At 43.5% G+C, this 14823-nt stretch overlaps 4 protein-coding genes across 4 annotated transcripts; 2 read left to right on the forward strand and 2 right to left on the reverse strand.

Annotated features, from left to right (window-relative positions):
• Positions 1-7231: 7231 nt before the first annotated feature.
• O0I10_009908 (40S ribosomal protein S5) lies at positions 7232-7980 on the reverse strand (the record flags this gene model as incomplete). Its single annotated transcript, XM_058489894.1, has 3 exons — positions 7232-7372; positions 7442-7717; positions 7789-7980. The coding sequence occupies 3 exons, from the start codon at positions 7978-7980 to the stop codon at positions 7232-7234; spliced, it is 609 nt and encodes a 202-aa protein (XP_058339381.1).
• A 1516-nt stretch (positions 7981-9496) lies between these two features.
• On the reverse strand, positions 9497-10443 carry O0I10_009909 (uncharacterized protein; the record flags this gene model as incomplete). Its single annotated transcript, XM_058489895.1, has 2 exons — positions 9497-10335; positions 10398-10443. 2 exons carry the CDS (start codon positions 10441-10443, stop codon positions 9497-9499), a joined length of 885 nt encoding a protein of 294 aa, XP_058339382.1.
• Positions 10444-11722: 1279 nt separating this feature from the next.
• Positions 11723-13244, forward strand: O0I10_009910 (uncharacterized protein; the record flags this gene model as incomplete). The annotated part of the gene is made up of 10 exons (XM_058489896.1): positions 11723-11791; positions 11885-11930; positions 11990-12108; positions 12183-12267; positions 12337-12443; positions 12509-12607; positions 12673-12789; positions 12845-12911; positions 12972-13036; positions 13098-13244. 10 exons carry the CDS (start codon positions 11723-11725, stop codon positions 13242-13244), a joined length of 921 nt encoding a protein of 306 aa, XP_058339383.1.
• Positions 13245-13702: 458 nt separating this feature from the next.
• On the forward strand, positions 13703-14718 carry O0I10_009911 (uncharacterized protein; the record flags this gene model as incomplete). Its single annotated transcript, XM_058489897.1, has 4 exons — positions 13703-13772; positions 13845-13910; positions 13967-14569; positions 14645-14718. The coding sequence occupies 4 exons, from the start codon at positions 13703-13705 to the stop codon at positions 14716-14718; spliced, it is 813 nt and encodes a 270-aa protein (XP_058339384.1).
• Positions 14719-14823: the final 105 nt, after the last annotated feature.

Genomic DNA, 14823 nt, shown 5'->3' on the forward strand with positions numbered 1-14823 from the left:
TCTGCGATTCATTTATTTTCACGTTTGCTGCTCCAGCGTAGCTCAGTCAAATTACTCGGATCAAGAAACTTGAATGATGAAAATGCTCGGCTGGAGCAGGAGAATCGTTCACATGCATTGGTTTGGACAACAATGGTGGAATGGGAGAATGGGCTATTAGCTCGCTATATATGGTCTATTGTGTGGATAGCCATAAAGTATAATCCACTGGTCCTTCCATTCATGCAAACGTAGCTGTGTTACACTAAATACGACCCTCTGCATCTTTTGCTCTGCCAGGGTCCACCTACTTGACAATGAACAAAAAGACCACTCTTCTTATAGCATCACACTTACAAACACAAAAGGTGCCTGTATATCCAAACTTTACAATGAAACGTGGGTTTCTTATTGTTGGCTCGGCTTGGTCAACAGCACCTTGTGTGAAGGTTTCACGTTCAAGGTCGCAAACAGCCCAAAATACTTTTTGGTCGTCGTCGTCGAAGAAGAGGTCGGACCCCAAATAGATCATTATTACCACCATCATGATACTGTGTGTAGGATGGATGATGACAAGTAAAAGGAATTTACATTTTAAGCTTCACACATTTTTCACACACAAGGTACTTTCAGATCCTTTGATCATCTTTGATTTATTGAGCATATCATGTTTAACACGAAAGAGATTCCATACGGGCATGCATAATGGATCCTTCCCCTGCATGTCTATAGCGAGGTCCGCCTATGATAGCCTGCATGGAGCATGGCCGATTCTTATACAAGGCCGCATGACATGTAGCGTTAGCTGAAAGCTGTTAAAGGTAAGCGTGGTATGTTCATGCACTCATGTCACATCGTATCACACCCGCTCACTCTTTCTTGAACGTAGTTGATTAAGGCAAAAGCATCTCGATACCATGAGATAAATGATCCAACCTCCTTTCAATCCAGAAGCCAACCAAGTGATCCACATCTTACACATGTGAGCCAATAGCATGATACCCTTCTAAGCATTATCTTGAATCCAATTTTCATTCAATGAAAAAGTCGAAGAATAGCGAATGGAAGCGTGGATGTTTATAAAGTAAATATGAATAAGGTACAGGTGAATCACATAGAGTCAACAGGGGTACTTGTGTCATGCTGTTCTTGGTTGCTGCGGTCATAAACATCCCTCATCCACTACTGCCAAAATAGCTGCTGCACGCATTGAGTCGAGCATTCCAAATAGTCCATGGCAGTAAAACACCTTCGACAATGGCCATTCCAATCCATCATCATCCTCATCCTCAGCCGTATCCTTGTGATTGCGATCCATCCTTCCTGCTGGTGACGCATCAAATAACCAAAGCAATATTCCAAGACTTCCTGCAACTGCAGTTGATGCATCCTTCCATCATAAACATTGCAGGTCAATAATAAAGAGCCTCTGTGGCCACTGATGATATGCAACCTTTCCCATCCTGTTGTTGATCCATCTCTCTCATAGCCATTTTCATCGCAGCTCAACAGGCGAAGGTTGCTTGTATTGCGGTGTACTTGATAGCTGATATGGGATAATCCATAGGCAAATCGTATGTATTGAAACAGGTTGCTACACGTAAATAAAGCTGCTTCCATACAATGCATATCTGCTGTCCACGTAATGGAAGACTGTAAGGCAAGTTGCCGGGCAAAGAAGACCGTTTAAGACACATGAAGACCTTGTTACCAAGCAACTGCTGAATGAATAAGCTGTTACGTTTGATTGTGGTCGACGAGTGTGCAAGAGCGTGTGTTGTGTCAAGAGATTCTAAAGGTGTCAAGAGACTCGTGTGTTGTAGAAGAGCACACGCCATGGACTTGCCATTCAGTCAAAGACAATCGGATCAAGACACCGTAGGATTGACGTGCGGAGGGCTGAAGAAGCCGACAATCGTTCGCGGGTGGTGAGTTGCATAATGATTTGGGCAACAGTTGAGAATGGGGAGGAAGAGCAAGATAGTGGAGGAGGAAGAGGTGGAACAAATAGGCGGGACACCTCTTGTATGAATGCATGAACACTGTACAACGAACCTGATACACAGAGATTCCTCCTCTCGAACCTGAAGTTTTCTACACAAGGTGCTCTTGGACATGCTGATCAACGCTATTCATTTAAAAACCACAGGCTTCATTGTGAAGATTTAAAATGCGGGGCGGCCCAAAATGTAGGAGAGGCGATGAACTGGTGGGAGCGTAAGAGCGGACGGCCCACCGCCCCGAAGTTGCATGCTTCCAACTTGAAAATTGGTCAGAAGGGTGCTCCGGCATGTTGATCAACTTTTTCTAATAAAAACCTCACGCCTCATTTGAAAATTTGGAACGCTGGGAGCGTCCAAAAGTTTGAAAGACGGAGACATTCCCTGCAGGGTCTGCGATTCATTTTCTTATGTTTTCACGTTTGCCGTTCCAGCGTAGCTCAGTCAAATCAGCTCGGATCAAGAAACTTGAATGATGGAAATGCTCGGCTGGAGCAGGAGAATCGTTCACATGCATTGGTTTGGACAACAATGGTGAATGGGAGGAATGGGCTATTATTTCCATATATATGGTCTATTGTGGATAGCCATAAAGTATAATCCATCAATTCTTCCAATCATGCAAAAGTAGCCGTGTTACACGAACACGAAAACCCTCTGCATCTTTTGCTCTGCCAGGGTCCACCCACTTGACAATGAACAAAGACCACTCTTCATATAGCATCATGCTTACAAACATAAAGGCGCCTGTATCTCCAAACTTCACAATGAAACGTGGTTTTTATTAGACAATGGGCTCGGCTTGGCCAACAGCACCTTGTGTGAAAGTTTCAAGTTCAATGTCGCAATTAGCCCAAAAATATTTTTTGGTCGTCGTCGTCGAAGAGGTCGACTGCCAGAATCAGTTTGGCTGGTGGCGACAATACGAAATCTGGGATTGGCAAGCTTGATCGTGAAACTGCACCCAAGGTGCTGTTAAGCCAAGCTGAGCACATTGCTCTAATAAAAAAACCCCATGTTTCATTGTAAAGTTTCGAGATACAGGCACCTTTACGTTTGTAAGCGTGATGCTATATGAGAAGTGGTTCTGTTCATTGCCAAGTAGCTAGACCCTGGAGAGGCCAAAGATGCAGAAGGACCTCTTTGGGTAACTCAGCTAAAGTCAGGACTTCAGGGACAATGCATGAAAGGTACGCAACCCTCACTTTTATGTCATACATTGGCAGCTAATAGCCACTTTTGTGCATTCCCAACTTTTGTGCATTCTATTGTAGGTGGACGATTCTCCTGCTCCAGACATTCATTTCCATGACTCAAGTAGCTTGATCCGAGCTAATTTGGTTGAGTTACGGTCGAACAAGGATTAACCAGCTGAGACATCCGCACGTATGCTGATGTATGGATTGATGTAATCCCCCTTTGACCGTAGCTCAGCCAAATCAGCTCGGATCAACCTACTTTAATCATGGAAATGAATGTCTGGAGCAGGGGCATCGTTCCCATGCAGTGGATCTCGCAACAATAATGATTGGATAAAAGTGGCCGTTAGCTAGCAATACATGCCTGTTCCTAGATGATCCGTAAAGTAATTATACATTGACCCTTTCATTCATGCAAACGTAGCTGTGTTACACAACACGACCCTCTGCATCTTTGGCTCTCCAGGGTCTAGCTACTTGGCAATGAACAAAGACCGCTTCTCATATAGCATCACGCTTACAAACGTAAAGGTGCCTGTATCTCGAAACTTTACAATGAAACATGGGGTCTTTATTAGAGCAATGTGCTCGGCTTGGCCAACTGCACCTTGTGTGGAAGTTTCATGTTCAATGTCGCAAACAGCCCAAAAAAATATTTTTTGGTCGTCGTCGTCGAAGAGGTCGACCCCTGGATCCAGTTTGGCTGGTAGCGACTTTGCGAAATCTGGGATTGGCAAGCTTGATCGTGAAACTTGTACACATGATTCCTTTGACCCCGCCGAGCACACGGCTCTATTAAAAACCCCACGCTTGTTTGTAAAGTTTAGAGATACAGGCATGTTTATGTTTTACATATGCTGTAAGCGTGATGCTATATGAAAAGAGGTCTTTGTTCATTGTCATGACCTCACTCATGCGAGAGTCAGAGGTGCAAGAGACGTCTTTGTGTAACTGATCCAAAGTCAACACTTCTGGGTAAATTCTATTGGTGGAAAGTGCATGATTACCCTTCCTCCTGTATGCCTTTAGCAAGGTCCGCCGTACGGACATGGTTTGTTCTTATATAAGGTTGCATAGGATAACGTTACATGAAGATCGTTATAGGTAAACATGGTATTTTCTTGTGTCGCATTGTATCACAGCAGCTCACTCCTCGAACATAATGAATTAAGCTTACAATGAACCAAGCATACGTAACAAGCACTATCTTGGGCATCATCATCATCACACTGAATTAATTATCCTTGTAAATCAAGCGTTTGAGAATTGCCTCTGCCTATCATATACCAGCATGCGAGCTAGGAAGTTTCGACGACAAAGGAGCAAAAACGTCTTGATACGATAACGTAAATGATCGAATCTCGCTTTCGGACCTTCACATTCGTCCTTCCCCTCAAACCAGAAACCAACCAAGTGATCCACATCTTGCCGATATGAGCTAAGATGATACAGTATCCCAAGTATTACGTTGAATCCAATCTTCATTCGATGAAAAAGTAGAAGAATAGTATATGGTATTGTGGATGTCTATAAACTAATACTATGATGCATTGCAAATTGATAATATACGGATGAATCACTGTCATTGTATTCTTGGTTGCTGGAGAATAGTTGCTGCATGACTTGCCTTGAGTATTCCAATGTCATCCATCGCTGTAAAACACCTTCCTTCGTCAACGATATAAGTCCATTCGCCAATACCATCCAATCCATCATCATCCTCAGCTGTATCCACATGCCATGATCCATGGTTCCTGCTGACGACGCGAAAAATAACCAACGCAACATTCCAGGATATCCCATCACTGCACTTGATTGCATCCATCCATCAAATCCAATGAGTTGGTTGAAAAGAGCCATGTGATCGCTGCTGGTATGTTTGTTTTTCCATCCGGCAGTTGATATATCTTTTTCTTGGTCATTTTTCATTGCTGCTCAACCAGGTGAAGATAGCTTGTATTGCTGCGTACTTGATAGCTGATATGGCATCATCCATTGGAATCCATATGTGCCAAAGCAAGTTGCTACACGTAAATAAAGCTGTTTTTATACAATGGCTATCTGCTGTTCACGTGATGACGGCCACAAGGCAGGTTGCTGCAAGTAACATGAGACAAAGGAGTGAAGACTTCCCTAATGGTAACTGCTGTCAAGTTTGGTCGTGGCAAAGGAGTGTGCAAGAGCGTGTGTTGTAGTAGAGTGACAAGAATGTGAATGCCGTTTGAGACAATGGAGCGAATAGCTGCTGCTGAAATGAATGCTGTTACGTTTGGTTGGGGTAGAGGATTGTACAAGAGAAAGTGTGTTGTAGTGGGGTGCACACGCCCATGGACTTGCCATTCAGTCAAAACAAATTGGATCAAGGCAATTGTAACGTTGACATGATGGGTTGAAGGAGGACAATCGTTCACAGGTGGTAGTTGTATACTTGAATGGGGCAACAGTTGAGAATGGGAGCAAGAGGGAAGAAGCTGAGAATGGAAGAAGTGGAAATTAACGAGGTAGCACACCTCTTATATAAATGCATGAACACTGTACATCCAAAACTTGATATTGAGATTGCCCCTCTCGAACCTCAAACTTTCACACAAGATGCTCTTGAACATGCCGATGAAGTTGTTCTAATAAAAGACCCATACTTCACTATGAAACGTTTGAACGCGGGGCGGTCCAACTATAGGAGACACGGTGAATTGATGGGAACATAAGAGCGGACGGCCCACCGCGCCGAAGTTGCCCATCTCGAAGTTGAAAATTGGTCAGGAGGTGCTCTCGAGTATGCTGATCAATTTTTTCTAATAAAGACCTCATGCTTCAATTGAAAATTTGGAATGGGAGCGTCCAAAAGTTTGAAAGACGGAGACATTCGCAGGGTCTGTCTTTCAAGAATTGACCTATTCTTTGTTTGGGCGTAGCTCAGTCAAATCCCATCCGATCAATAAAGTTGAATGATGGAAATGTTGGGCTGGAGAAGGAGAATCGTTCATATGCAGTGGAATTGATAAAAGTTTCAAATGAGAGGAAATGGCTGTTACCGGGCGATTTATGAACTCGTCAATTGCATGGATAAAGCTGGGATTGCCCAACTCATATTCAAAACTTGGTGATGCTCACTCACACACTGACGCATTGTCGATATCGATTCAAGGTTATATTTACAAGACCAAGACCATGGTCTTATTCACCTTAGGATTACTGGTAAAGTGGTGGGTGGGTCAAGGCAAACGATAGATGCTTGCCATAACCATAGTTTGGTAAATAAGCTGTTGATTTATGCATGATCAATCATCACGTCTAAGGCATTTCGATTAACAACATGATGTCGTTGTATTGCCATGCATCTCTCTCTTCTATCATGCCACTCGTTGCTTGCTGACACCTTCAGAGCTCAACTTGACGTGAATGCCATGATGGATTATGTATTGGCTTCTCTGTGAGCGATCCATGTATCCCCCCATAATAGTGGTGATGATCCAATTACATAGGTCGTGAAGTCACCGTCAAGGCGAGACATGCGCCATTATGTATTATCACCACCATCTCGATCATCACCACAAGCTTCAATGGCGTCTTCCATTGATCCACGGAATACCATCCATTATTAGCGGCACCTGCAGGAACCGGTGTGAAGCACTATACAAGTGATCCTTGTTGTTATTCTTCAATACGAGTCATATTTAATCAACATTGCACATTTGAGATGCTACATTAGCTGCATTTACATTCTACAGTATCCGTTTCTTTCATATCCTAAATAATACCACGCTATAAACATACGTGTGCGTAAATCATGTCATATCAACGGCTACGGCTATTGCTGCTGTAATCCATCCACGTAAATCCGCCCAAAAGAAAACATATTGACAACATCCTGTGAAACCAGCCGATTATCATGAATAGGTTCAAAAGCTCTTTATTTCATAAACCATAACACCAAAGCAGCAGGAAAGAGCAAACCTGCACCACATGTGCAAACCGATAACTTTAACGGTTGGCTAAAAGGTAAAAAAGAAAGCATTAGCAAACACATGCCATAAGCAATACAATTATCCATCACTTACACTTGGCAACACGTTCCAATTCGTCCTTCTTCTTGATGGCATACGAGTTGGAGGAGCCCTTGGCAGCGTTGATCAACTCATCAGCGAGACATTCAGAGATGGTCTTGACGTTGCGGAAAGCAGCTTCACGAGTCTATTATCAAAGTGCTATTAGCATGTGTGGTTGTTTAAGAGAGAGATGGAGAGAGAGAATGATACATACACCAGTGGTCAAGAGAGCAATAGCTTGGTTGACACGACGAATGGGCGAAACATCAACAGCTTGACGACGAACGGTACCAGCGGAACCGATACGGGTGGAGTCTTCACGAGGACCAGTGTTGATGATAGCATCGACCATAACTTGGATGGGGTTTTGGTCGGTCAAGAGGTTGATGATCTCGAAAGCGTGTTGGACGATACGAGCAGCCATAAGCTTCTTGCCGTTGTTGCGACCGTGCATCATGAGCGAGTTGGTCAAACGCTCGACAATGGGGCACTATGAGGATGATGCCACGTGAGTTGTTATTGTTCCCCCCCCTTCATATCCTACTACTACTACTACTATACCTGAGCCTTGCGGAAACGCTTGACAGCAAAACGACCAGCAGTGTGGGGAAGATACACGTGTTGACGAACTTGAATGTAGTCTTGGAGCGAAATGTCCTTCACTTCAACATCCTCGTACGACCACTTGTTGAAGAGCTTGCGAGAGCCATCGGCGCTGGCCAAAACGTCAGCAGGAAGATTCAATGCAACCATGTTGGCCTGAATGTCGTATAATAGAAATCAAATCCAAAATGAAAACCCATCCATCCATTGGCAAATTGATAAAGTTGATGAAATAAAGAATGAGAATGGTTGTTAGTATTGCATATCTCTTGGATGAATGGATATCCCTTGAGCTATAGGATGGATGCATACCTGTCTAGAAAGAGGTCGTTCATCCAATGCACTCTGCCGAGCTTCATGGGCTGCTGTAGCGGAACCTGAATTTCTCTATTAGGCAACTACATCATCATCCTGAATCCATCAAAGGCTGCAAGCTGCTGCCCATTACCTGAATCCACCGTTTACATGTTGGCAATCTCTTTCCTTGGTATCGCTTGATTTATTCATTTGCATCAATAAACCTACTGAAAGGAACACAAGGGTACAAGGACTTATTTACAGTATTCCCCTCATCATGTTTAAGAGACGACATAATAAATGATGATGGTGTCCATCTCATTCTATAACAATGAAGAGCATGTTCCTTTATACCATTCAACTTTGCAACTTGCCTGAGCTTGTTGATGGTGATGGAATTATCAATTCTCGCCTAAAAGTCATCCATTCCAGATGCGTGGTTGGCTCTTGTCATTCTTGTTTCAGGGGTGTGTGATGTACCTTGATCGCATTTTCACCAGAGATAGCCGTAATGTTGGGTGGCGGTAAGATCAATTTTCCTGATGCACAAGCTAATGACCCCATTCTTCTGTTGTCCTTGGTTACCATGATTGGAAGGTACCGCCCATTCATGCGCACGGGTGATCCATGATCCACATGTGATAATAAGAAGTACTACAATGACCATACCTATAGTGGCTTTTTATTATGCGTCCTTTATCAACGAATGGAAAAGAGCAAGTTATGTAGTATACGTAGCCAAGTCCCTTGGACGTGTACAATGATTAAATCCACATGATCCTTTGAGAATCCCATTATGAAGGTGACAAGTAAGCCAATGGGTGGGCAGCGTACATGTTTTATCAAAGACTGATCATCATCGTTATCGCTCATCACGGCGTCAATCCTTTCCGGGCACCCGAAGCGTTGCAGTTTGTATTACTCCAAGGCTCCCCACATCAATTTCACGTGTTTGAAACGCCCAACAATAACAACCCGTTTCGATCAAATGGCATCTCCCCCAACCCCACATTCCAGCTTGTTACTATACCCTTTATAGCCAAAGAATACTGTTTCCCTACTATAATGAGCATATTTTCGGATGTCTATTGCCTCTATGCTTGTTGTATGAAAGGCCCAGGTTGGATCCTGCAGTATTTATTTGCATCATATGACCATGAAAACAGGTTCACAGGGCTTATATTGACGAAACGTAGAATACACATAGTAGAACAAAGAAACATAAACATAATTGAAAGGGTGTTTGGTGGTGATGGTGGTGGTATGTACTTGTTGACGCTATTCACATGGGTGGTTGTTGTTGTTGTTGCTGGAATGTTGGTGTTAGAGAGATGGTATAAACATGATGTGTGCGTAAATGCTGCCGTTGTTATGCGGAAATGGTGTGATGGATGTTTTCATCATCGCCACCGTCTAGAGCAATGTAGGCCAAGCCCGAGCGCTCCTTGAGAGCTTGCTGTTGTGATAAAAGACGTTGATGAAATTGGAGTTGTTCTTGAAGCTTTAATAGCCGCCTCGATTGATCATCGGGCATTCGGCATGCCATGCGATATTCAAGCGATTTGATTTTTGATTGAAGCCCTCGGTTGCGCTGTTCAAGGTATTTGATAAATTCAACAGCTTGGAAAAGCACATTGCTCTTTGAGTTGTTCATGTTCTTCAATGATGGCACCAAGTCCGTAAGGTCCTTGAACCCATTTCTTATGGTGCTGCGTCGTTTTTGCTCAGACGCAATATGGTTAGCCCGCTTTTCTTCTTCTGATAGTAGCTCACGGCCTGATTTGCGCCGTCTACTACTGCTTGAAGATAACATGCCATGATGGAGTGCTGAAGAGGAGGGGCTGTCAGGCGATGGTGAAGAGGAGGATGTACTTGTATGGGATGGCGACGATGACATCATGTAGCCTGCTGTAGTAGGCGATGGTGGCAAATGGGGCTTTTTGTTGCTTTTGTTGATTGTTGGATAGGGTTGAAAACGACGCTTTTGTTCATCAAGTGACTGGAGAATGGATACACGTCGACGTTCCTCTTCATCATCATCGACAAAAAAAGAGTCAAGGAATCGAGAGAACTCTTGTTGATCCGTTTCATTGAGCACCGATGTCGATGAAGCTGAAGATGTGGATGTGTTGGTCGAAGACGCCCACAATTCATCTGATGTAGGAAATGGGATAGAAAAATCGGGTACACCCATGCTGAACTCAAACTCTGTATGATTGCTTTGTTAGTTTTTCATATTGTATAGGTTGAATGTATGCGTAGGATAATACCTTCAAAGGGAACAGGCTCTTGAAGCATCCATTGATGGTCATTCATGGTGATAGTGATGTGATGATGGTGATGATGATCGTGTCGTGTATGCGAAAGACCTGCAGAGAAATATCGCGTTTGTGTCTCCGCATTTTAAGTGTTTTCACGTGCAAATGTAAACTGCTTGATAGACCTGCTTCTTTGTTGCTGATACGCCAATCGACTCCCACGATTACATCAGTTGCCTTTAAGGGGAAAAGCAAATTGCTAAGGATGTGCTACCAAAATGGCATCGTCCTCGTGAAACGAAATCTTTCTGACTTTGATCTTCTCCACACTTTTTTCTTGTCCTTGCCATCTGATTCGTCTCGAGATCAATGCGTACAACTCCGGTTCTCTTTTATTGATTGTTGCTTCCTCCATATTCGTTGAAGCAAGGTTGAAGCATGCATAATGTGATCATCTTGCTAGAAACAACAATGATGAACTACAAAGGTAATAATCCATCAATGCTTTGAAATGAGGGTCATGTATAGCATTCGACTTGTTGATTAACTTTCCATGTTTCTTCTCTGACGATCCATTTGGTGACACAACTCGCATGCTAAACAATAGACACATCTCCAATAATGAGCATCCTACATCCTTATCTTGCTATGCGTGGTGGACATTTAATTAGTGGGTCGTCATCGTCGTCGGCCTTGAGCTAAAACTTCCTGCTCATACTTCTTTTTTTAGCACGCGTCATCTCCTCATTACCATTTCCCTACGCTTTATGTCACATATGGATTGACTCATACACGTTAACTATTCTGTACGAGTAAATCCTTGGATCGAACCCGTGTAACGTATCCCCTACTATGCCATCGATCATCTCAATGCGTCACTACTTCTCGTATACCCTCTACCCACATGTAATAAAGAATCATCCAAGAATGTACAGTAATTATTGCAAGAGCTGCACCTGCCAATTGGTGGTAGTATCAAAACAAGCAAGGTCAAATTAAGCCCTTTCACGCGTTTTGTCTCGTCATTGGGTGTTCTGCCAACATAAAAAGCTGACAAGTACAAGATCACTAGGAATGACAACAGTGGTAACAACAGCAGGCATGAATGTGAAAAGAATTAAAGGTCTATTGGATCATTTACTACACCAACAACAGCTACCAATTTATTATTACTGCATCATGTAATCAGGGCAAGTGTAAGGGATTATAAGCGAAACAGGTCATGAACCGCCCAAGATCAAGTCATGTCATATTGCTGGATGTTTATGTTCCTGAGACAACAGTGGAAGTACAAAGAAAAGGTGTTGTTGTTGTATCCATGGTAACCACGCGGGCACATGGCTTCGGAACTTGAAGTAGAATGCATTGGCTGGACGAGAAGACACCAGCACATTGGCGGCGGGGACGTATAATACCACTGTACTTCTTCCTCCAATATGCGCTCCATACTTGGTGTGGTTCTTGCGACCTTGTCGCTGCTCGCCCTTGTGGGTGCTCAGGGTGGTGTTCCATTGCGTACCCATTCCATCTCGATGCCCTATATCGGTAATGAACACTTGTTCTCATTTTACGCGTTCCTGTTTCAGCTAACTCGGTTCATAAAGACGATGAACTTCAAAATCGCTGGTTTGACTTTGCAGGCGACGCCATCATTAACACCAATCGACATATCCGATTGACCAGCAACCGTCAATCGCAACAAGGTTACTTATGGTCCAGATTGGTAAAGTGATAATAGTCCAAAAGGAGGTTGACCAAGACGCGTTATTGATTGATCAGCTCTATCATATCCTATAGCCATTGACTGCATCCAATTTCGAAATTGAGTTTGAGTTCAAGGTGGGAGGACAAGCAGGTCATTTGTATGGCGACGGCTTTGCGAGTAAGGATCACATATGCATACATGCATGGATGGCGTTTAGTACAAGGTTTACTTACTCGATTCTGCTAGTGTGGCTTACCAAGGATCGCTTATCCCCCGGACCTGTCTTTGGCTCGAAGGATAACTTTAACGGCCTTGGTATCTTTTTTGATACCTATGACAACGAACGTGCTCATGTATGTACTATGTTGGTATGAAATCGAACGCAACAGGATCCTCACATTTGCAAACTTGATCTCAGCGTCACACGTTCCCTTATATCTCAGCCATGTTGGGTGATGGTTTCAAGTCATATGACAATGACAAGGATGGTAGAACAACTGAATTTGCTGGATGTGCGGTAAGCTATAAAAGAAACAAAGGAATCGATAAACATGTCTTGTTCATGCATCACATTGCTGCTAGGCCAACTTCCGTTCAAAGAGCTTCCCTACCAAGGCCAAATTAACATACTACAAGAACAATTACATTCAATTGGACGTCATGTGGCGTGATGAGGATGAGTGGGATCAATGCTTCAAGGTTTGTGTTTGAGGATATTGACTGTAATTGTGTGTCTCACGTGACTTTTTCAAAGACTTCGGATATCACTCTTCCTGATAACATCTACCTTGGATTTACTGCACATACTGGTGAAGTGACAGGTAATTGTGGGCGGGCGTGTGTTGTATTGCCTTGATGGATATCCTGACACATTCGAGTAGATAATCACGATATTATTGGTATCACCACCAAGACATTGGTGCCCAAGGCCAAGGAAGTACCTGCAGTATGTATTCAACTCTACTAAAGCGATCCATGGCAAGTAGTATTAACTTTTATTGATATAGTCTCCTAAATATGAAAAGAGCAAGTCAAGCTCTGGTGGTGGTTTCTTCTCATTCCTCTTCAAGTTGGTCGCTGCAGCTGCTCTTGTTGGAGTCCTCTTTGTAGCATATCGCATGTATGATAACAACAACAGAATGAAGAACTTCTAGACCCTGAGTGAGTAATAAACTCAAGTGTATTTGCATATCACCCATTTGCCGCATTGTGATTCCTGGGGAATAACGTGCATCAGATGTTAGAAAAGGGTTTCTTGTTGGAGTGAATAAGGCAAACATTTACGTAGCCTACGTAAAAGATGGAGATGAGCTATGTACACCAAAACAAAATTATCCTTTGTTGTTTACGCCTTCAAGATCCATGGTCGATGTTTGTAACAATAATTCCAGTCGTAATGTAGGCTAGACAAGTTTATTGGCAGATTTATTGTATATGCATTTAAAGAGTGTATGGGGGTGCTATCTCTATGTTGTCAAGGCGACGAGGTTGTGCTCAAAAGGGAAAGATTTGGGCTGGCAGCAGGTTGACTTGTGACGTCTGCCGGCCCAAAACAAAGCATCATTTGCGGTACCAGAGTGTCTTTTCAGAGCAGATATTGACTTGTTCAGCAATGGCCACCAGACTCTTGCCCACCACTTTACGCCGTGCTGTTACTCATCGGCAATCCCTTTTGGCAGCAGGTATGCTCTTTTTTTGGGGGGGGTGAACGCATGGTTGTCGTTTGAACTAGGCCACTGATTCTATACGATTAGCCAAACCCGCTTTTCGCGCCACCAGCCGACGTGCATTCACCGTGAGTGCCACCACCCGCATGCAAGGTAAAGAAAGAATAAAGCGACGACCCAACGCATGCTGATAGAAGAATTCAACGTAGCCAACATCAAGGAGGCTGATCCCAACTACAAATCCGGCAACGATGCACTTCACGAGTATGGCCAATATCTCATCTCGGCTATGCCCAAGTATATCCAACAATTCAGTGTCTACAAGGATGAATTGACCGTCTATGTTGCTCCTTCAGCTCTTGAGCCTGTGATGATCTTTTTGCGTGATCATACCAACTGTCAGTTCAAGTCTGTGCAGGATATCACTGGTGTCGACTATCCCTCGCGCGAGCATCGTTTCGAAGTCGTCTACAATATGCTCAGCATGCGCTACAATGCTCGTATCCGTGTCAAGACTTATGCCAGCGAAACCTCCCCTGTTCCTTCCATGGTCCCCCACTTTAGCGTCGCTAACTGGCAAGAACGTGAAGTCTATGACATGTTTGGCGTCTTTTTCGTTGGCCATCCCGATCTTCGTCGTATCTTGACCGATTATGGTTTCGAAGGCTACCCATTGCGTAAGGATTTCCCTCTCACTGGTTATGTCGAGTTACGCTACGATGAAGAAAAGAAGCGTGTTGTACAAGAACCTCTCGAATTGGCTCAAGCCTTCAGAAACTTTGAAGGTGCTTTGTCACCTTGGGAAGCTAACGGTAAGTGTATGCAAGTGTGTATGGGATAATAGGATAGGAGAGAGAAGATTCATTGTCATCATTGTTGTTATATAGGTCCTGGTCGTGATGATACTCCACCCAGCCAAAAGATCGAGGAAGGTTCTGACAAGGACAATGAAAAGAAATAGAGAAAAACGTGTCATCAATAATAAACATTATCCACCCAATCAATCGAATACAAAGAGAGAGCATGAATACCATGGGTAGACACTCTCCCACTTGGGAAGCCATCA

This window comes from Lichtheimia ornata, assembly GCF_029851405.1.
Source record: "Lichtheimia ornata isolate CBS 291.66 chromosome Unknown scaffold00061, whole genome shotgun sequence".
In the NCBI taxonomy this organism is placed as follows: domain Eukaryota; kingdom Fungi; phylum Mucoromycota; class Mucoromycetes; order Mucorales; family Lichtheimiaceae; genus Lichtheimia; species Lichtheimia ornata.